General features: G+C 40.6%; 2 protein-coding genes across 4 annotated transcripts in view; both read left to right on the top strand.

Moving 5' to 3' along the window:
* Positions 1-8696, top strand: part of LOC132815324 (phosducin-like protein 2) — a 40058-nt gene extending 31362 nt beyond the window's left edge. Inside the window, exons 5-6 of the mRNA XM_060824218.1 lie at positions 1006-1211; positions 8551-8696. Of these exons, the coding sequence (XP_060680201.1) occupies positions 1006-1211; positions 8551-8696 (352 nt within the window). The remainder of the gene's footprint in view (positions 1-1005; positions 1212-8550) is intronic.
* Positions 8697-15143: 6447 nt separating this feature from the next.
* Positions 15144-22418, top strand: part of clocka (clock circadian regulator a) — a 125719-nt gene continuing 118444 nt past the window's right edge. The window contains exon 1 of one of the 3 annotated variants that reach the window (XM_060830747.1): positions 15144-15329. The gene's annotated coding sequence lies outside the window, so the exon portion shown is untranslated. Of the gene's footprint in view, positions 15330-15835; positions 15908-22418 lie in introns of those variants that run through there. The other 2 variants (XM_060830753.1, XM_060830760.1) reach the window with 2 other exon arrangements.

The following is a 22418-nucleotide window of genomic DNA, read 5'->3' on the forward strand; positions in this document are numbered from 1 at the left end:
TAAGCCACAACCTCTTTACCCCTTGAATTGCTTTCTTAGTGCACAGGGTCTTTAAAGTTCTCAGTTACAGACTGCCTTTCTCTGTGCCTTGCATTTCTTTTTAACACAGATATTGAGGCAGGCAGATTGTAACCATGGGGAGCACTAACCAGTCAATCTACCAGTCAGGTAAAGGGTAGACATGTTACTGTGCAGCATTATGCGATATCAATGTCACACCTGCAGCATGAGAAAGCAGTTTAAATGGCAAACATACTGCATGTGCTTCAAGCAAATGCACAAGCAGCAGAGTTGCTTCCATGTCCCCAGTGAATGAGTAGGAAGAGCAAAGAGCAGGAAGGGTTCATTGTTTGGAAGAATGAGATGGATAGGAACTGTTAAATGGACATGATGCATGAAGTAGTAAGAATAGTAATTTTATGATATGTCTGTTAAGTGGCAGATTTAGAGTGAGTGGTGTCTTGTGAGTGTAAGAACACTTCTGACTCTCCTACCACATAATTCTCCTGAGAAAGGTTCCTGAGGACATGGTTATATAATTTATGGGGTGAAGATGTTGAGGAAAGTCACTCTGAGCCATGGCAGACTAGACACCGTGAATCTCACTCAACAAAACACTTAAATTGAAAATGCGAAAAGTTTACCTTTAAATCATAAGTATAATCCCTTTCAAGTACGCTTGTTACACTGTTAATAGTTAATACTTTGTATGTATTAGAAACATTTGGAAAATGCGAGTTTGCTTTAATTCTTTAGTCTCACCATATTCTATGTTTTCCAAAATGAAGACAACTGCAAGTATTAGGAGTGAGTTACATTAGGATTCTGTTATTTGTCTTTATAATTTGAATAATTTTCCAGATGTTTTCCTAGCTCTTCTACTGACACTTGAATGGATGAACTGGATAACTCCTCTGGAGAATTACTCAACAGTTCAGCTTTGTTAATTTAAATGCAAAAATTAAGCCAAACTATAAGTTGTTCCTTTCTTTATTACAACAACAGCATACCAATGTGCATTTTGATCAATCATCATTTGAGTCAACTAGCTAAGAAGTATCCAGAAACAAAATTCATGAAGGCCATTGCAAATATTTGTATTCCTAACTATCCAGATAAATATTTGCCAACAATTTTTGTGTATTTTGAGGGCCAAATGAAGAGCAGGTTCATTGGAATGGAGTGTGGAGCTCCAGATCTGAAGTTGGAAGGTAAATTATTTGAAGTACTGCTTATAGTTACAACATTTTGTGTTGGTATCATTAATTTGATATAATAAAAATATGATGATGTTGGCAACTTTTGAGAAGTTTTGTAGCTCAGGTTGATGATAAGTATATAAGTTAGCTTGCTGAGCTTGAAGGTTTGTTTTCAGACGTTTCGTCACCATACTAGGCAACATCATCAGTGAGAGTATGCAGTGAAGTGCTAGTGGTATATCCCACCTCTCTATTTATACATCTTGGTTCCTTAAGGTGGGTGAACCATTTCCTGTTCTTTTTTTCTTTTCAGGGAAGGTAGATAGGATCTAAATCAATGTGTTTATTGATGGAGTTCTGGTTAGAATGCCATGCCTCTAAGAATTCTCATGCGTGTTTTTGTTTCGCCTGTCCTAAGATGTGTGTGTTGTCCCAGTCAAAGTGGCGTCTTTCTTTGTCTGTATGTATAGAAACTAGTGATAATGGATCGTGTCTTTTGATGACCAGTTGGTGTTCATTTGTATATTCTCTTCTCCCTGACTTTCTGCTCTTCTTTAAAAACAAACGTTTTGTTGGGATACAGTGTTATTAACACTGGTTGACATCAAATATGTCAGCTGAGTGAACATTTTTCATATGTGAGTCCAGGTGATGCGTTTACAAGCTGTTGAAACCTGGGACATTATGGTTAAATCCAATTCTGTCATCGTACCATACTTTTATAAGCTCATTGACTTGCATGTACAGCCAAACAGTACACACATTTACATGCTCACCTATTCAGAGTCATACAGCATGGAAAAAGGTGCATTTGTCCAACTTGTTCATGCTGACCATATTCCCAAACCAAACTATAAGACCATAAGACATAGGAGTGGAAGTAAGGCCATTCGGCCCATTGAGTCCACTCCGCCATTCAATCATGGCTGATGGGCATTTCAACTCCACTTACCAGCGTTCTTCCCGTAGTCCTTAATTCCTCGAGACAACAAGAATCTATCAATCTCGGCCTTGAAGACATTTAGCGTCCCGGCCTCCACTGCACCCTGTGGCAATGAATTCCACAGGCCCACCACCCTCTGGCTAAAGAAATGTCTCCGCATTTCTGTTCTGAATTGACCCCCTCTAATTCTAAGGCTGTGTCCACGGGTCCTAGTCTCACTAGTCTCACTGGCTTGCATTTGACCCATATCCCTTCAAACCTTTCCTGTTCACATGCTTTTTAAATGTTGTTCAAAAATAATTTAAAATGATTTTTTCTGCTATATAAAAAAACAGACTCATACAATCTATCAGCAGCCCATTAATATCTCATTAAAGCGCCTTCGTGTGTGAGGCCAGATAATGAAGAACTGATTTGATGAACATATGCTATTGATCAGAAAATTCTGGCAGATATAAGTCTCAATTACTTCATCTAAGTTATTGATATACATCATGAAAATCTATATATATTTAGTTGTTGAGGGAGAAGCACCCCAGTGTAATTATTAAAATAAGTAACAGAATACCAGAAGTAAGCAAGTATCCAAATAAAATATTATTGTTATTTTGTCTCTCAGATGGCCTTTAAAAATTCAAGTCATTTGCTTTCAAAACTTCAGTGCTTGTTGGTTTAAAAATACACATCACATTAATCTCCAACACTATATTTAATACCTACAAAACATCAAACTGAATTTGTGTTCATTGAAAAAACATTCACCCTATCACTGCAGGATCTCAGTGTCTGTCCCACAGATTTGGGCGGCACGGTGGCACAGTGGTTAGCACTGCTGCCTCACAGCACCTCAGACCCGGGTTCAATTCCCGACTCAGGTGACTGACTGTGTGGAGTTTGCACATTCTCCCCGTGTCTGCGTGGGTTTCCTCCGGGTGCTCCGGTTTCCTCCCACAGTCCAAAGATGTGCAGGTCAGGTGAATTGGCCATGCTAAATTGCCCGTAGTGTTAGGTAAGGGGTAAATGTAGGGGTATGGGTGGGTTTCGCTTCGGCGGGTCAGTGTGGACTTGTTGGGCCGAAGGCCTGTTTCCACACTGTAAGTCTAATCTAAAAAAAAAGACTCGTTAATTAATTTATGTGAGATGCACACAACAAATACGCACTTACCTGTAGCTCATGAGTTTTCAACCTCAAAAGATGCATACAATTGCAAGAAGAACCTGTAAGTCATTGTTACGTGTGGTGAAATGTTGATGTGCTACTGCACATCCCCAGGGAACACCATTTTCCAAACTTTGCCAATCTGAGGATGTTCCCTTTATCCCCTTCTCTATCCAATCAAGTACCAATCCATGTCATAGTTTGTCATGGTATTTCACTCAATTGAAATCACACGAGAAACCTTACCAAATGGCCTTTGAAATGCAATACAAACAACCTACAAGTCCATAAGACCATAAGACATAGGAGTGGAAGTAAGGCCATTCGGCTCATCGACTTCACTCCACCATTCAATCATGACTGATGGGCATTTCAATGCCATTTACCCGCACTCTCCCCGTATCCCTTAATTCCTTGCAAGATTAAGAATTTATCAATCTCTGCCTTGAAGACATTTAATGTCCCAGCCTCCACTGCGTTCCGTTGCAATGAAATCCACAGGCTCACCACTCTCCGGCTGAAAAAAATGTCTCCTCATTTCCATTCTAAATTGACCCCCTCTAATTCTAAGGCTGTGCCCACAGGTCCTAGTAACCCCACCTGACGGAAACAAATTCCTAGCGTCCACCCTTTCTAAGTGCAATGTCTTGTAAGTTTCTATTAGATCTTCCCTCAACGTTCTAAACTCGAATGAATACAATCCTAGGATCCATGGCCGTTCATCGTATGTTTGGCCTAAATGTAGGCTCACTCCAGCCTTCATGTTCTTGATCATCTCAAAATATTCAACCAGATCAGTCAGACATGAATTACTTTTCATAAACGTATGTTTACTTTCTTTGCTCTGCCAATCATGCTGTCTGATGATAGTATTTTTCCTATAGTCTGTGTTAAACTAATAGGTCCCGGTTATCTATTTTTTCTCTTTTCTTTGTTTGCAAACTTCACAATCAAAATTTCTTCCCTCTTTTAAGCTCACAGGTGGAATACTTTTGATGTTGGAAATTCCTCTATGTCAAGTCTCATTATTTTCTAATACAATTTTTAAAGTTCATATTAAATACAACAGTTTCTCCCCTTTCTTATTTTAGGTTCTCTTGTTGGACTGATATTTAGTTCTCTTCCTCTGTTATAAAAACTCATATTTTGGCCCAGTTCTTCTGAGCAGCATCTGAAGCATTTGATGTTGTTTAGTCAGAAAAGCATAACTGTTTACATTTAAAAGTGTTAACCTCCAAGCAATATCCATGGAACGATTAGCATAAAAATTCAGAAGTTGCTGCCAACTTCTGAGGGAGTGTTAGTGAGACATTTTCCAGCATGTAATCACTGGAAATTAATGAAGTTGTTGACAATGTGGACTTTCATCTCAACTGTATGAATGTTTGAAAAATAATACATTGTTGAATGAGGTTTAAATTGGTATGCAATGATGGATTAACTTAATAATAATTACTAATGTACACACTGAAAATCTGATTTTATATTTGTGGAATGTCAAATTTTACTATAGCCATATAAAAATCACACCACATTTTGTCTTATATTTAAAAATATTTGTTTTTTGTTACCTTCTATCTTCATCCAAACAAAAAAATCATTTATTTTGCCATCTGAAATTTTAAATTAGAAAGGAAGGATAATTAATACTTTTGACATCACGATTTGCAATTTATTAGAATACTTCAACGTGATTGGTTGCTAACATGTTGGCTGTTAATGTTGCTGCAGATTAATACATCATCAGATTTAACTTGATGTTATTAAAGGGGAAAACCATGTCACAGTGCTGAACAACCTTGTGTCTGAAAGTAAAATCTGAGTCATTAGCACTGTTTTACTCTTCTATATGTTTGCCAGTCTATTTCTAAAATCTATATTCAAGATTTGCAGCATCTAAGATTTGCAAAGTGACAGCATGAGCACCTGAAACGCTATAGCATACAAGGCTATGGGCGAAAAGCTGGAAAATGGGATTAGAATAGATAGATGCTTAATGACTGGCACAGACATGATGGGCCAAAGGGTCTCTTCTGTTCTGTAAAAGCTCTATGACTCTCAAGTAAAGAATTTGCACACATTTTGACAATCATATTTCAGATCACTTCTAAAAAGCCAGACATTTTAACAAAACTTTAAACAGACAATACACCTAGCTTTTTGAGCTTCATTGCAATGCTGATCTACTGGACTTTCCAGATAATGGAATATCAATGGTCATTGACAGTGAACAATACCTCACAAGATGTTTTGTCTATCTTTAGAATATTATAGGAAGTTAGGGATATTAGTTTGACATACGCAGAATATAAGATGAAAGAGAAACTAGTGTAGAAAAACTAACCAGAACAAAACAAAACAATTTTGAGTTCTTAGTTATACTGTGTAGAAGGCAGGAAATAAAACATGATTATTTGAATAATAGTAAAAAGACTCATTTCCAGCTATACTACATTTTAAATATTTTTCAGGTCAACCTCATTGAAAAAAATCGAGCCCCTGTTTGGAACCATAAGAAACAATTAGCCCAGACAATTGTAGCCTCATGAAAGTTGAATAGTTCAATGAAAACTTGTCATGTTAATCACATCAGAATAGTTTATTATATTGCACATCATTTGTGATATTCCAAACAAGTTTATTTGGAAGTGTATTGCTCACTCTACTAAAACAAATGTCAATTGTTCTACTACCGAAAGGCCACCTCCTTTAGCAGCTGAGCTGACAGACTGGTGAAGTGGTTTTTGAATATCCAAATTGACTTTTCTCTTCCAGCATCTGTAGAGACAAATCATAGTTAACATTTCAGTTTGAGTGACCATTCCTCACATAGAGTCATAGAGATGTACAGCACGGAAACCGACCCTTCAGTCCATCCCATCCATGCTAACCAGTTATCCCAACCCAATCTAGTCCCATCTGCCAGCACCCGGCCCATATCCCTCCAAACCCTTCCTATTCATATACCCATCCAGATGTCTTTTAAATGTTGCAATTGTACCAACCTCCACCACATCCTCTGGCAGCTCATTCCATACACGTACCACCCTCTGCCTGAAAAAGTTGCCCCTTAGGTCCCTTTTATATCTTTCCCCTCTCACCATAAACCTATGCCCTCTAGTTCTGGACTCCCCCACTCCAGGGAAAAGACTTTGTCTATTTATCCTATCCATGCCCCTCATGATTTTGTAAACCTCCATAAAGTCACCTCTCAGCCTCCAACGCTCCAGGGAAAACAGCCCCAGCCTGTTCAGCCTCTCCCTATAGCTCAAATCCTCCAACCCTGGCAACATCCTTGTAAATCCTTTCTGAACCCTTTCAAGTTTCACAACATTTTTCCAAAAGGAAGGAGACCAGAATTATGTGCAATATACCAACAGTGGCCTAACCAATGTCCTGTACAGGACCTCCCAACTCCTGTATTCAATACTCTGACCAATAAAGGAAAGCATACCAAACGCCTTCTTCACTATCCTATCTACCTGCGACTCCACTTTCATGGAGCACTTCCAAGGTCTCTTTATTTAACAACACTCCCGAAGACCTTACCATTAAATGTATAAGTCCGGTTAAGATTTGCTTTCCCAAAATGCAGCATCTCACATTTATCTAAATTAAACTCCATCTTCCATTTCTCTGCCCCATTGGCACATCTGATCAAGATCCCGCTTAATCTGAGATTACCTTCTTTGCTGTCCAGTACACCTCCAATTTTGGTGTCATCTGCAAACTTACTAACTATACCTCTTATGCTCACATCCAAATAATTTATATAAATGAAAAGTAGTGGACCCAGCACCGATCCGAGTGGCACTCCACTGGTTACAGGCCTCCAGTCTGAAAAACAACCCTCCACCACCACTCTCTGTATTCTACCTTTGAGCCAGTTCTCAATCTAAATGGCTAGTTTTCCATGTATTCCATGAGATCTAACGTTGCTAATCAGTCTCCCTTGGGGAACCTTGCCAAATGCCTTACTGAAGTCCATATAGATCACATCTACCACTCTGCTCTCATCAATCCTCTTTGTTAATTCTTCAGAAAACTCAATCAAGTTTGTGAGACATGATTTCCCACGCACAAAGTCATGCTGACTATCCCTAATCAGTCCTTGCCTTTCCAAATACATGTACATCCTGTCCCTCAGGATTCCCTCCGACAACTTGCCCACCACTGAGGTCAGGCTCACTGGTCTATACTTCCCTGGTTTGTCCTTATCACCTTTCTTAAATAGTGACACTAAGTTAGCCAACCTCCAGTCTTTCAGCACCTCACCTGTGAGTATAGATGATACAAATATCTCAGTAACGGGCCCAGCAATCACTTCCTTCACTTCCCACAGAGTTCTAGAGTACACCTGATCAGGTCCTGGGGAATTATCCACTTTTATGTGTTTCAAAATATCCTGCACTTCCCTCCTCTGAAATGGACTTTTTTCAAGATGGCACCATTCATTTCCCTATCGTCTATATCTTCCATGTCCTTTCCCACAGTAAATACTGATGCCAAATAATCGTTTAGTATCTTCCCATCTCCTGCGGCTCCACACAAAGGGCGCCTTGCTGATTGGGGCCTCATTCTTTCCCTAGTTACCCTTTTGTCCTTAATATATTTGTAAGAACCCTTTGAATTCTCCTTAACTCTATTTGCTAAAGCTATGTCATGCATTTCCACTCAGCATCTCTGGAGATGCTGACAGAGCTGCTGAGCTTTTCCAGCAATTTCTGCTTTTGTTTCTGCTTTATAGCGTCCACAGCTCTTTTGGTTTTTATTGACTTTGTTTCTTGTGGCAGAAAGCCCATCACATCTCATTCCCACTGTTGCTAAAATTCCCCGAAGGTAGGGCATGTTGAAGCTCCAATTTAGTATGGTTAACTGCAATTTTACCAAAACCCCTCCTTCTGGCCTAGACTCACCTTGTGTTGGTAAGTAAAGTTCTCCCCTACATGTGCATCAGCAAAACTATATTGCACTTCTGGTTTTAAAATGAGAGAATAATGTCTTGGTATTGTACACAGATACTTAACATTGAGCTGCTTACAATTTTTGGATATGCAACCTTCTGTTTCCAACTATTTACATCAAAGATCTTCTATAACGATAGAATAAAAAATTACTCACACCACATTAATTTGAAACATAAAAACTCTAAATTATCAAATAGTGATTTTAATTTCCAATGCCAAATGGAAAACTGCAAGATATGGCTAATAACCAAGATAATGCAAAGCACTCTAATTTATTTTCAGAGCTGGAGTGGAAACTAGCAAACACTGGTGCAATAAAGACCAGTTTAGAAGAGAATCCCAAAAAAAAGGTTGTGGACATGATGACATCATCAATACGAGATTGTTCTGTTCAACATTGTAAAGAAAGTGACACTGAACAAACTTGATATTAACAATAAATATCACTAACTCAATTGTACTGATTAAAAATGTTTATATATAAACAGTTTGACTTGCATTTCTACTTTGCTATAAACCATGGTTTGAGTGTCAGCTTTATTATGTCTGATAGGTCATTCAAATACAAAATTCGATATAATTTCAGATGAAATTATGTGAAGTCTATGGAGTAATGACACCTGAATTTACAACCTTTTTTCTTAGAGGGAAGGATCTTACCACTGAACCACTGTTGACATCCAAATAACACCATGAGTAGAATCTTCTGAGGCACTGAACCATGCATGCATTGGTGAGAAAGTTGGGAAAATCATGAGGTGTCCAGCAAGGAACTTCTCAATGTTGAGAGCAAAATGTCTCATTTTCCAACTGTGTTGAAATTTGAGATGGAATTCTCATCAGTGAATGGCAAGAGGACTATTATCATTATTAGTTAATCTTGTCTCATTAATATGCAGTTTCGCACCATCACACATCTATATAAAAACAAGATAGCATCAATTCCTGATATGAAAGTCAAAACATTACCTGGCGACTTCAGCTCACCACCTCTCCTACAGACCTCCTACAGTCTTGGGACACCAGTCACAAAGCATCTCAAAGCACATTTCCTGGGAGTGAGTGCCTGCATTTCCCCATCCACAGACATAGGCATTGGACATGCACCAGCATCACCAAAACATTATGGTGCATTTCTGATGCACGTAAAATAAAGTTCAGCATTTCAATGTTGCACCTTGGAGTGTACCAATACCTTTCACTGCAATGCTACCACCAGGACACATTGCATGCAGGTACAAACACTCAACTCATGGATTTGACAAAGATGCATCTCAGGGTTTCTCACTTGCTCTCTTAGCACTTACTCACTTCTGTGCCTATTTGGATGCTCACTACATCTATCTTGCATCCCTTCCATTTTTGCACTTTGCCTGCTCAGCCAGAAGCTCATAATACTTCTGCTTTGATTAGCCTTTTAGCACACACGTAAAGCCAGGCATCTTGTCAATGGTTATTAGCAGCCATTAGTCAAAAGTGGTGCACATTTCTTTTGTTATTCATTCACGTGGTCATTGCTGGTTCAGCCAGAAGTTATTGCCTTTCCTAGTTGCTCTCGAGAAAGTGGTGGTGAGCTGCCTTCTTAAAAGCTGGCAAACCATTTATTGCAGGTAGACCCAGAATGCTATTAGGGAGGATGTCAAATATCAGGTACCACATCTCTAGTATGTTAACCCTGTGACCCGAAAGGAATGGTGATATATTTCTAACTCAGGATACTTGGTTTGGAGGGGAACTTGCAGCTAAGTCTACCTGTGCTTCTACTGCCTTTATCCCTCTCGGTATGAGGGTTGGTTTTGGAAGGTTCTGTCTGAGGAGTTTTGGTGAATGTTGCTGTGTGTCACTATGCTATGTCAATCTCATACCTGCACAATGTGCCAGCAGTGTCTGTGGCAAACACACTGTACGTGAAAAACCAAATGGCCATATCTCAAAATGTAAGGGGAATAGTCCTCAGTCAAGTCAGACAGCCTTCAAACAGATGATCCTGGCACATGAAATCAATAACAGTCTCCAGTGTCACAGGGGTGGGGGAGTCATTAGGTTTTAGAGTATTTGGGATTCTATACTGAATGTGGGAAAGTACAGAAGATGTTGCAGGAGGCACATCAGCTCTACTTAAGTAGGGATAGAATCATGTAAGGACAGTTTCACAGAGCTGTATAATGCAGGAAAGGCATTGTAGGTGGATGCCCATATCGAATACTCTGGAATGAATGTGGACAAAACGGAGCAACAGTGAGCTGAAAGAATATGAACATATTTGAATGCTGCATGAACACACATTTACAATGAGATGTATGTTAATGCTTGACATTTTGCATATAATTTTGGCAACTGGGTTTTAAAATTTATTTAACTTTGTTTTCAGAAGACAATCCATGAAAACAAGTAACTGTAGAAAATAGATCCTTAACTTCACAAATCCAATCCCATTTAAAAAAGAAACTAAAAGATTCTGCAAAGGGATGGGTGAAGGGTCGCGGTTAAAGGTTGCTCTTGTCATTCTATCCTTAAAAATTGTGGAAATATTCACAGGGAACTTCAGTGGCGAAAGTTTCATGTCAATGACTATTCATCAAAACATGGAAACTTCGAAACAAATATCAATATTGATTATTAATATAAAGAGATGGAAAAAGCAGTGGGAGAGATGAACAAGATGAAAGGGATTGATATTTTAATTTTTCATAGTATGTCAGGTGGCACGACAACTGCATCTCAATGTACCAATCTTTATTTCAAATCCTATAAAATTATTAAACATGAATTCTCCATCTGAGGATTCTTTAACCTCTTTGAAAACTGGGTTGAAAACTTGATTGTTCTTGGATCCCAGAGATTGCTTGGTAAAGTCACCCAGTTAAAAGTCATAGAAATATGGAAGAAATTAATACAGTGGTATCTCAGTGGGCAGCTTTATTCAAAATCAGCAGTAAGAGCTAGCCTTCACTGTTAACCACAGAATCCAGGCAGGTTGCAGGAGAGAAGAACGTAAGAAATAGGAGCAGGTGTAAGCCACCTGGCCCCTTGAGACTGGTCCGCCATTCAATAAGATCATGGCTGATCTTTCTGTGGACTCAGCTCCACGTACCCACCCACTCACCATAACCCCTAATTCCTTTACTGTTCATAAATCTATCTACCCTTGCTATATAAACGTTTAATTAGGTAGCCTCAACTGCTTCACTGGACAGGGAATTCCACAGATTCACAACCCTTTGGGTGAAGAAGTTCCTCCTAAACTCAGTCCTAAATCTGCTCCACCTTATTTTGAGGCTATGACCCCTAGTTCTAGTTTCCCAACAGCAGGAAATCCCTCTCTGCTTTTATCTTATCTGTTCCCTTCATAATTGTATTTGGTTCTATAAGATCCCCTCATTCTTCTAAATTCCAACGAGTCGAGTCCAAGTCTACTCAATCTCTCCTCACAATCCAACCCTCTCAACTCCAAATCAACCTAGTGCCAGTACATTCTATTCCTGAGATGCTGCCTGGCCTGCTGTGCTTTGACCAGCAACACATTTGCAGCTTACCAGTACATTCTCTCTCAAGTAAGGAGACCAAAACTGGACACAGTACTCCAGGTGTGGTCTCACCAGAACTTTGTATAGCTACAGCATAACCCCCTTTGTAAAGTCCATTCCTCTAACAGTGAAAGGTATTATTCAATTTGCTTTCTTAATTATCTGCTGCATATGCAAACCAACTTTTTGTGATTCATGCACAAGAAGACCAGGTCCCTCTGCACAGCAGCATGCTGCAATTCTTCACCGTTTAAACAACAGCCAATTTTGCTGTTATTCCCATCATATTTACCAACATTGTACTCCATCTGCCAGACCCTTGCCCACTCACTATATCCCTTTGCAGACTTTCAATGTCTTCTGCACACTTTGCTCTATCACTCATCTTAGCGTCATCTGCAAACTTTGACACACTTCACTTGGTCCCCAACTCTAAATCACCTATGTAAATTGTAGACAACTGCAGTCCCAACACTGATCCCTGAGGCACAGCACTAGCCTCTGATCACCAACCAGAAAAACACCCATTCATCATGATTTTTTGCTTTCTGTTAGTTAACAAATCCACTATCCATACTAATACATTACCTACAACTCCATGCACCTTTATCTTATGCTTCAGCTTTTTGTGGGGCACCTTGTTGAATACCTTATTGAAATCCAGAGACACTACATCCACCGGTTCCCCGATGTTCATATGTCCTCAAAGAATTCCAGTAAATTAGTTATATGTGACCTGCCTTTAATGAACCCGTGAAGAAAGTGAGGACTGCAGATGCTGGACAGTTAGAATCCAAAAGTATGGTACTGGAAAAGGCACAGCAGGTCAGGCAGCATCTGAGCAGCAGGAGAGTCGAAGATTCGGGTGTAAGCCCCGATGAAGGGCTTATGCCTGAAATGTCAACACTCCTGCTCCTTGGATGCTGCCTGACCTGCTGTGCTTTTTCCAGCGTCACACTTTTTTCCTCTTTCATGAAGCCATGATGTGTCTGCCTGATTGGACAATTTCTACCCAGAAAGAAGTCAGATCTCTTAAAAAAAATTCACCTGATGTCTTTCCATGCTTTTTCCCTGTAAAAGTACCCCATTTGTCCTTTTCACATAATGCCATAGATCATGGCAGATTTAGCACTTCTGGTTTCTATTTTGTTTGTTTGTTATTGTTTCAGCCAGTGAGCTAGTACTATTGCCTTTGCATGCTCTGTGGTTTTCACTAGAGTGGTTTTCAAACCTTTCCATTCCACAGTTATATTTCTGGGCATATCAAAGTTCACACACCTTTCATTTCTGTTGCCAGTGTGACATAATAAAACTTTTTTTTGGCTCTACTAATGATGAATAGTTGGAAATTGGTTAGTTTTACTTTGTGCTCTTTTGGTAATCTTAGTGGTCTTTTGCCTCAACATTAAGCATTTCTATTGCATGAAGTGGCCACACCAATAAGCTATTGTTTGGAAATCTTTGCTGGACTCAGTTTGATTTGGTGTACTTAAATGCTTACATGTTGCATTTCTAGTGAAAATGAAACCAAAGATACGATTTTTTGAAACTCCAAACTTCAAATATACTTTGAAATATGGTCAGTGAGCTGTACTGTTCTCAAGGTATATTTGGTCTTTAGTATCTTCAGGAATTTCTCACTGCAATCAGTTCCCCAGCTGCAGCATAGTTATTTGATAAGTTCACACATGTTGTAATTTTATTTTCTTGAAACCAGCTTTCCACTTCATTCTGTTTGCTGGAAGCTCTTTTCTTGTTACTCATTTGCCATCCATGGTATGTTCTGCGTGGGTTCATATCTTGGAATGTGAAACATTATGAACTGCTTGATCTCATACAAGGTGAGCACAATTAGCAGAAATGGAGTTTCCACTGCATTGTCTGGCAGTGCTTTCAGCTCTGATCTCCAGCATCTGCAGTCCTCACTTTCTCCTCGAGTGCTTTTCAAATCCCAACCATTCAGTGCTGAAAATGCTTTAAATGTGGTTCATGCTTCTTTGCAAATTACCATAAATATATGCCCACTGATTCTTGATCGCTTCACTAAAAGAAAACGATCTGCTTTGTCTAAATTCCTCAGATTTTGAATACCTCTATTGAACTGCCTCACAGCATTCACTGCTTCAAAACTTGCAATTTCTCCATTAGTGGGCGGCACGGTGGCACAGTGGTTAGCACTGCTGCCTCACAGCGCCAGAGACCCGGGTTCAATTCCCGCCTCAGGCGACTGTGTGGAGTTTGCACGTTCTCCCCGTGTCAGCGTGGGTTTCCTCCGGGTGCTCCGGTTTCCTCCCACAGTCCAAAGATGTGCGGGTCAGGTGAATTGGCCATGCTAAATTGTCCGTAGTGTTAGGTAAGGGGCAAATGTAAGGGTAGGGGTATGGGTGGGTTTCGCTTCAGCGGGTCGGTGTGGACTTGTTGGGCCGAAGGGCCTGTTTCCACACTGTAAGTAATCTAATCTAATCAATTTGAAAAAAAAAATATGTAACTGAAATTTCTTACTCGTGGAACCATTCTTGTGATTTTTCTGCACTCTCTTCAATGTGTTCACATTCTTCTTGAAGTTTGGTGCTTATACTTCAGTTGGCTGCAGCATTATTTTATACAGCTAAACAAAACACTTTCATTTTTGCACTAAGAATAAAGCCCAGATGTTGTAGACTTTGTTAATGATTCTCTCAACCTTAAATTATGTATACAAATTTACATTTTGATCCTTCTACTCCTTCATTCACTCTAGAATTGTACCCTATATTTTCTATTGTCTTTCCACATTGTTCCAACAAGAATTAATCAATTCACTCTTCTCTTCAGTAAATTACACCTGTCACTTGTCTCATTTCACCATCTTGTTTATATCACAATTCTGCACGATTCCCCTCATAATTCAGTCTATCCAAATCTTCATCTATCACCTGCTCTCTCCATCTACCCTGCCACTGTGATCTGTGCAGGTGTATATAAGGTCCTTCTATTCCTACATCCCCTTGCATTGAATTGAACCTCGTGGTTTACATTGTCTCTCAATCTTCTTCCAACCAATGTGCATCACCTCATACTTGAATGTCACCCGCCACCGATCCTCCTAACTTGTCAATGTCCTTTTGGAGTTTCACACTGTACGATTTCTCAATGTTTACAGCCATCTGCAGACTTTGGACTTCCAACCTCCTTACCAGGATCCGGATTGTTAACATAACGCACACCAACAAAGACCATAGCAAGAATTGGGTCAGTGGGACTGTCTGTGCAGCAGTGGCCCCGCCTCTCCCACAATCACAACAATGGAGAGAAGTGGGTCAGTGGGACTCTCCCAGCGAACCTCGCGCACGGGGCCTGCGCAGGGAGATCGCGCTGAGCTCGAGCAACGTTGGCAGTTATTGCAGGAAGAAAAATGCTCGCGACTGATGGATGACCGGTAAATTAAATCATGTAAATTATTACAGACGCCCAACCTTTGTTTCAGATATCTTCCTGACTAATCAGGGAAGGAGAAAAAAAAGGACATTTCCAACAGCAACATTGCATCGTTATGTAAGTGTTGGATGAAAATTATATTCTATATGGAGTGTAGTGCGCAGCATCCTGTTTCTTTTAGAAAATCTGCTGCCGCGTTTTACAGATTGCAGTTCATTTTAATTTTAACCGGCGTGAGCATTGATGTTTTTGTTTCGAGGATAGCACTTTTTAAAAAAAACACAAAACGGGTCGGTGTAATTTAGTGCAGCCCCGCAGACGCGGTATTGACTGGCTGCCCGAGCTGTCTATCACGGCCGCCGAGGATGGACAGTCGCCGCTCGGACCAGACTGCTAACAGAATGTTTTGAAAAAAAAACCCCAAAGGACTGCGGATGTTGGAAATCAGAAACAAAATACCCCCCCTTCTGCCCCGGAAACTGTTGTGTAAGCTGAGCTGGTCTGGCAGTCTCTGTGGGAAGAAATCAGAGTTCAGGTTTCGGCTCCGGTGACCCTCCTTCACAACTGGGGTGATCCCTAACGGTCTCTGGGCATCAGTTTATTCGTTAGAATGAAGAAGAAATGGGGGGAGAGGGGGTACAGCCTGTATGTGTTGTGCGGCGGTGCAGGGGAAGAGAGAGAGAAATAAAATAAAGGTGGGTATTTAAATGGGATATGTAGCCCTTTATTTCAAGTTTATATTATTTGTTAGTTCAGTGTTCTGTCCTCAAGTACTTGCCTGACTTTGGGGCTATCGCGTACTGCCCATTCTGTCTCTTGTTGTTGAGGCTCCGCACTGCGCATGTGTGGAGCGATGGTCTCTCCTCCTCCCGGGGGGCGGGGCAGTTGTTATTTTCACCGCATTGTTTTTCAGTCTTTTATTCCCCGTGTGCAATTTCGCGAACATATGAAACGGTTTTTCTTTTCTTAGCAACAGTATTAATTACTTTTAAAAAGAACACGCAGTAGTCTGGAGGTTTCATTACCGACTTAATAAATTGCTTCATTGCATCCATCCAAACAAAACAACGCAAATTTAATGTATTTCTTTCAGTATTGTGTAATTGATTTTAAGCTTCCCCAGTTCGAAGAACTTAACGACACCAATTTATCAGCAGTATTGCCAAATGTCTATATAAGCGTAGTGCTGGAAAAGCACAACAGCATTCAGGAAAATCGACGTTTCAAGCAAAAGCTTTTCATCAGGAATGCCGAGTATTGCCAAATGTGCTGAACTGATTTAAGAAAAATACTCATTCAAGGATGTGGACAGCATTTATTGTCCCCATGTTCCTCGAGAAGAGATGGTGTGAGCTTCATGAACCATCACAGTCCATGTGGTGAAATGGCATCCACATTGCTGTTATGAAAGGTGTAAAGTTCCAGGTTTGGGCTATTCGGAGGGGAACATGCAGGGTGATGTTCCAAAGTTGAAAATGTGTTGCTGGTTAAAGCACAGCAGGTCAGGCAGCATCCAAGGAACAGGAAATTTGACGTTTCGGGCCAGAGCCCTTCATCAGGAATTTCTGTGATGTTCCAAAGTATCTACTTCCCTTTTCACTGATTTTGAAGGTGCCACCAAAGGAGCCTGCTAGTTGTTGTAGCTTATCTTGTAGTTATTACACATTCTACTTTAAATTGACATAAACAGGGGTTCATCTATATACGCAGTTCACTAGCTGATCATGTTAGGTCTCGTGTACATACTTTTTAAATCAAACTTGCATTAGTCAATTTACATTTTTCATCTGTAGGTGTGCACCAAACCATATCCTCATTGGATCTGATATGTGAAATGGCACATGTAGGATAGATATGAGACATTGGTGTAAGTTGACTTTTACAATCATGGTTGCTATATCACTCATCTTCGTTGTGGCGCACATGATGGCTAATGTCTCCGAAGTGAAAATTGATATTTTGTCCTTTATTTCGTAGTTGCAAGCTGTAATGATTTTGAGGTCAGCCAGGTGGACTTCATAGAATATGAATTCCCTGATTGGATCAGATTAACACCTCCAATCAGGGAGCTCAAGCTGACAGATAAGTGCGTTTTGGGAAAGTGAATTGTAGCAGGACTTGTATACTTAATGGTAAGGTCCTAGGGAGTGTTGCTGAACAAAGAGCCCTTGGAGTACACGTTCATAGCTCCTTGAAAATATGGTCACAGGTAGATAGGATAGAGAAGAATATGTTTGGTATGCTTTCCTTTATTGGTCAGAGTATCGAGTACAGGAGTTGGGAGGTCATGTTGCGGCGGCACAGGATGTTGGTTCGGCCAGTTTTGGAATGTTGTGTGCAATTCTGGTCTCCTTCCTATCAGAAGAGTGTTGTGAAATTTGAAAGGGTTCAGAAAAGATTTACAAGGATGTTGCCAGAGTTGGAGGATTTGAGCTGTAGGGAGAGGCTGAACAGGCTGGGGCTGTTTTCCCTGGAGCTTCACAAGCTGAGGAGTGACCTTTTATAGAGGTTTATAAAATCATGAGAGGCATGGATCAGGTAAATAGACAAAGTCCTTTCCCTAGAATCGGGGAGTCCAGAACTAGAGGGCATAGGTTTAGGATGTGAGAGGAAAGATATAAAAGAGACCTAAAGGGCAACCTTTTCACGCGGAGGGTGTGCGTGTGCAGAATGAGCTGCTCAAGGAAGTGATGGAGGCTAGTAAAATTGCAGCATTTAAAAGGCATCTGGATGGGTATATGAATAGGAAGTGTTTGGAGGGATATGGGCCAAGTGCTGGCAAGTGGGACCAGATTGGGTTGGGATATCTGGTCGGCATGGACGAGTTGGACTGAACGGTCTGTTTCCGTGTTGTACGTCTCTGACTCTTAGTCTCAGTACGGCAATGCTTGTCACTGGCCCCTTGGGTGTTTCCTTTCTTCCTGGTGGTGGACGCCGAATAAAATTTTATGCATTTGTTCATTCACTGTGTCTTATACCTATACACACGCAACGTAGGTGCTGTGGAAAACTAAACGGTATCGCTGTTAGGCAATAGTGAGAGTGAAAAAAAGAACAGGAGTCTGAGCCATCCTGTTTGCGCTGAGGCCGGCACTGAGGTTTGGAGTCAGGAAATTCCACCAATACCTTTACAAATCTAAATTTGTAATAACAGACCTAGCAAGGGGTTGTGGTCCACTATTAAAAGAGGACAATGTAGAACTGGGTGGTATGGTGGCTCAGTGGTTAGCACTGCTGCCTCACAGCATCAGGGTCCCAGGTTCGATTCCAGCCTCAGGTGACTGTCTGTGTGGAGTTTGCACATTCTCCCCTTGTCTGCATGGGTTTCCTCTTACAGTCCAAAGATGTGCAGGTCAGGTGAAGTGGCCATGCTAAATTGCCCATAGGTTAGGTGCGTTAGTCAGAGGGAAATGGGTCTGGGTGGGTTACTCTTCAGAGGCTTGGTGTGGACTTGTTGGGCTGAAGGGCCTGTTTCCACACTGTAGGGAATCTAGTAAATCTAATAAACTGCCTATAGCTTTGGGTTGAGATCAGAGGTGGGCTCTGATATTACATTAGAAGTTTACTAGAAGTTGGAGCATTGCTGGCAGATCCACCACTGGAAGACTCTGTAATGATTCTAAATTTTCTGGACTCACTTCCAGTCACTTATGACGCAGAAAAATCTGGTGCAGGCAAAGCTGAAACAACTCGTGGTAATGGGAGAAACCAAAGAGCCATCACAACCAGAATTGAAACCTTTTTGAACCCAGAGGGACCGAATTACAGTAGAGGATGGCATATTATTATGGGGAGCAAGAGTTATTGTCCTGAGCAAGTGTACTGGCCAAACTCCTCCAGGGTCATCCAGAGTTTTTGTAAATGAAGATATTGGTGAGACATAATGTCTGGTGGCCAGGATTGGATGCAGATATGTTAGTGGGGCAGTGCCAACCAAAGACAAAAATTACCACCAGCAACTCTGCCACGTTGGTGAGAATGGTCGGGTAGACCCTGAATTCATTTACATGTTGACAGTGCAGGTTCTTTCTTGGGCTGTATGTTCTTACTCGTTGTGGACACCCACTCAAAGTTGCTGGTCATGCATAGAGTTCATTCATTGAACATGGAGGTGATGATTGAAAACCTGTGTGCATTTTTTACAATATACAAACTCCTGAAAGTTTTGGTCAGAGATAATGGGCCATTCTTTACCAGCAAGGAATTTGATTACTTCATAAAATTGAATGGTATTCCACATATATGGACAGCTCCATACCATCCATCATCCTATTGCCAACTTTAAGTACGTTTAAGTTGTCATTGGACAAGCATATGGACGTACATGGAATAGTTTATATTAGATGGCCTTCAGATTGATATGGCAAGTCGGCGCAACATCGAGGGCCAAAGGGCCTGTTCTGCATTGTAATGTTCTATGTTCTGGAAAGAGCTGTCCAATCTTTCAAAGGCAGGTTTAAAGCAACAGCTTATAGCTTCACTAGATATCAAATTGATTATCGGACCACCCCTCATGCAACCCCAGGGATAGCTCCAACTGAGTTGCTCATGCAGACCAGACTGTGCACCAGGTTAAATCTGATCTTCCTAGACTTGGGGAGGTGACTGAAATGGCATCAGGAATGCCAATGCCAGATGTAAGTCTCCATTAAGTGAGAGACAGTTTAGAATAGAAGTTTATTGTCATGTGTACTTTTATATGAAAACTATAGTGAAACATGTTTTAAGTCACCCCAGCATGGTGCCTACACAACAGGTTACAAAGTTTGGCATTGGAACCATAGGAATGACCCTACATGGGTAACAGGCATGGTTGACGTGAGGTCAGGTCCAATGCTGTATGAAGTTGTGACTCTCGAATGGTGCATGAGCAAAATGTGTTTGGCTCCTTGACAGCCTTTCTGACTGTTTTGGAACCCCAGGGCTCTCCCCCTCTCTCTGTCAATCATTAAGACACCTTGGAATCTGCGATGGACATGGTAGAAATCGCCGGCTCTGCACTTTTGCTGCCTATAAAACAGAATGAATTTCTTCCAAGATGCTCCGGATGTTAGAGGTGAGCTACTGTACATATCTGCTATATCAAAGACAGAGTTGGAGGAACCTGACCCAGTGCTAAAACACCCAGGAGGAGCTGCAAATAAAGAACCAGCTTATGTCCTTGGAATCGGAGTGGGAGGGTCATAGTGGTTATAGCAAGGTCAGCCAGGTTGACCTGATAGAATGAGTTCCCTGATTGGGGCTATTAATCTGGTTGAATCAATGGGCCGTGTGAACAATTGATTATAGTGTAGAAAATCCAGACATTCACAGCTTTTAGGCTAAGTTTTGAAACAAAATTGATCGGGGCCGGGCACATATGTAGTTTCTCTTCTAGTCTGACCTATAGGTAAATCAGACCAACTGCATTCTGGTTGATGTTTAATTGCTCTCCAGGCAATTAGGGATGGCCTGTGAATGCTAGTTCAACCAGCAATGCCCACATCATGTGAATGAACATTTTAAAAAAAAAGGACAATGCAGAGAAAGCATAGTTGCCTTGGTGTAAAAGTTTACCTTGTGAAATGTTCAGACCAGGAGGATTTTGTTCGAAATTAGCGAAAGACTTCACACTTTACAGGATAGTACTGGGAAGAAGCATGTGATAAAATGTGATATAGAAAGGCAATTAATCAAGATTTGAAAAGCCTTAAAGATTTGGATAGATGAGATAGTTTGTGTGTTTTTTGAGATTTTTCAAACTGTTCTATATTCAGCTTGTCTTTTTTCCATTTTCATATACAAAACAACTAATAGGCTTAAACATTGCTAGAAGAAGACAAGAACTTGAAGCTTTTTGATTTGTACTCATCAGAACAAGGCTGCAAGAAGGAGATTTGAAAATGGCCTGTCATTTTATACAGCAGGAGAAGAGGATGCTGATTTGTTTGGCCTGTTTTATGCTGGCAAAAGGAATTTTTCATACTTGGAGCCTTTTTTACACAAAAGGGATGATTGAAATGATCCTCATGATAACAACCTTAACAAACAATATACCTTCCTGGTCTGAAAATTAAGATAGACAGTTAATTCTTCTTGCTGTATCCTCATATCAGTGATGGCACAACCAATCAGCGCATCTTTTTATAAAATTGGGTTCTTTTTCTTGTGTCCTGGTTCTAATGAATACAAGATGAAACGCTTCAGTTTGTTTCCTTCTGGCAAAATTTATTTTCTATAATACTAAGAAATTATTTTTGTTGTTAGGTATACATAGCTGAAGGTTTTCTTCTATCTGAAATCTGATTTGTCCAGTAGCATAACCAACTGGGGTCATAACATCTCTTTGCAGTGATATGAGTTTAAATCAATGTGAGTGTTTCAGTTATGGTGTTCTTCAAATAAGGCAAAAGTGTTACAGGAAAGTGACTCACTGTCTCCTTAGGGCAGTGTGAAGTAAAAGTGGTATTAGTGAGGAAGAGTCAGTGTAGAAAGCAGGAATGCTTGAAGGGTGTGGCATTGTCCATCCAAGGGTACAATAGAGGACATGGCATCATGTCTGTCCTGTTCTGGGTCATTCAGGCTGACAGTGGGTCATTATGTACCGGAGATTTTGGTCTTTATGAAGTGGGCAGTGATATTGGACTTTTGTCTGAGGTTCTAAATGGTGATACTGTGCACTAGAGAGCTTAGTTGCAGTCAGGTGGAGGAGTTTGAAGTGATTGGGTGAGGTCACAAATAAGTATTGCATTGTTCCACAGAGGTTGACATAAAAAGGTGCAGGTCAGTTTAAAAGTAATGGATCAGGAAGGGCATTGAAATGTATATCATAATTGGCTTGAGGAAGAGTAGGAAAATCGACATAGAAAATGATGGGATCAGTGGAAACATGTGAGTTAAGGGCTAATGAGCAAAAAGTCACAGCGGTGTCAGTGAAGGATGATGGGTGGTGTGGTGATATTGATGGATTACAAGGCACAAGTGAACATTGGTCAAAGGGAACCATCTTTTCAGAACAAACACCATTACTTCAGAACCGACAGCGTTGTCTTACAATGAGGTCCCATAAAGGCAGGAGTTACAATACCTTGTGGGCTGATTGGCATCTCCTGATGTTCAAGGTATGGATTGGCATCTTTCGATGTTTGAGATATGAATAAAATCATGGAGGGAAAGAGCGAACTACACACCTTAAGGAACCTAGCTGGAGGAAGTAAAAGGCTCCAG

This window comes from Hemiscyllium ocellatum, chromosome 1 (genome assembly GCF_020745735.1).
Source record: "Hemiscyllium ocellatum isolate sHemOce1 chromosome 1, sHemOce1.pat.X.cur, whole genome shotgun sequence".
In the NCBI taxonomy this organism is placed as follows: domain Eukaryota; kingdom Metazoa; phylum Chordata; class Chondrichthyes; order Orectolobiformes; family Hemiscylliidae; genus Hemiscyllium; species Hemiscyllium ocellatum.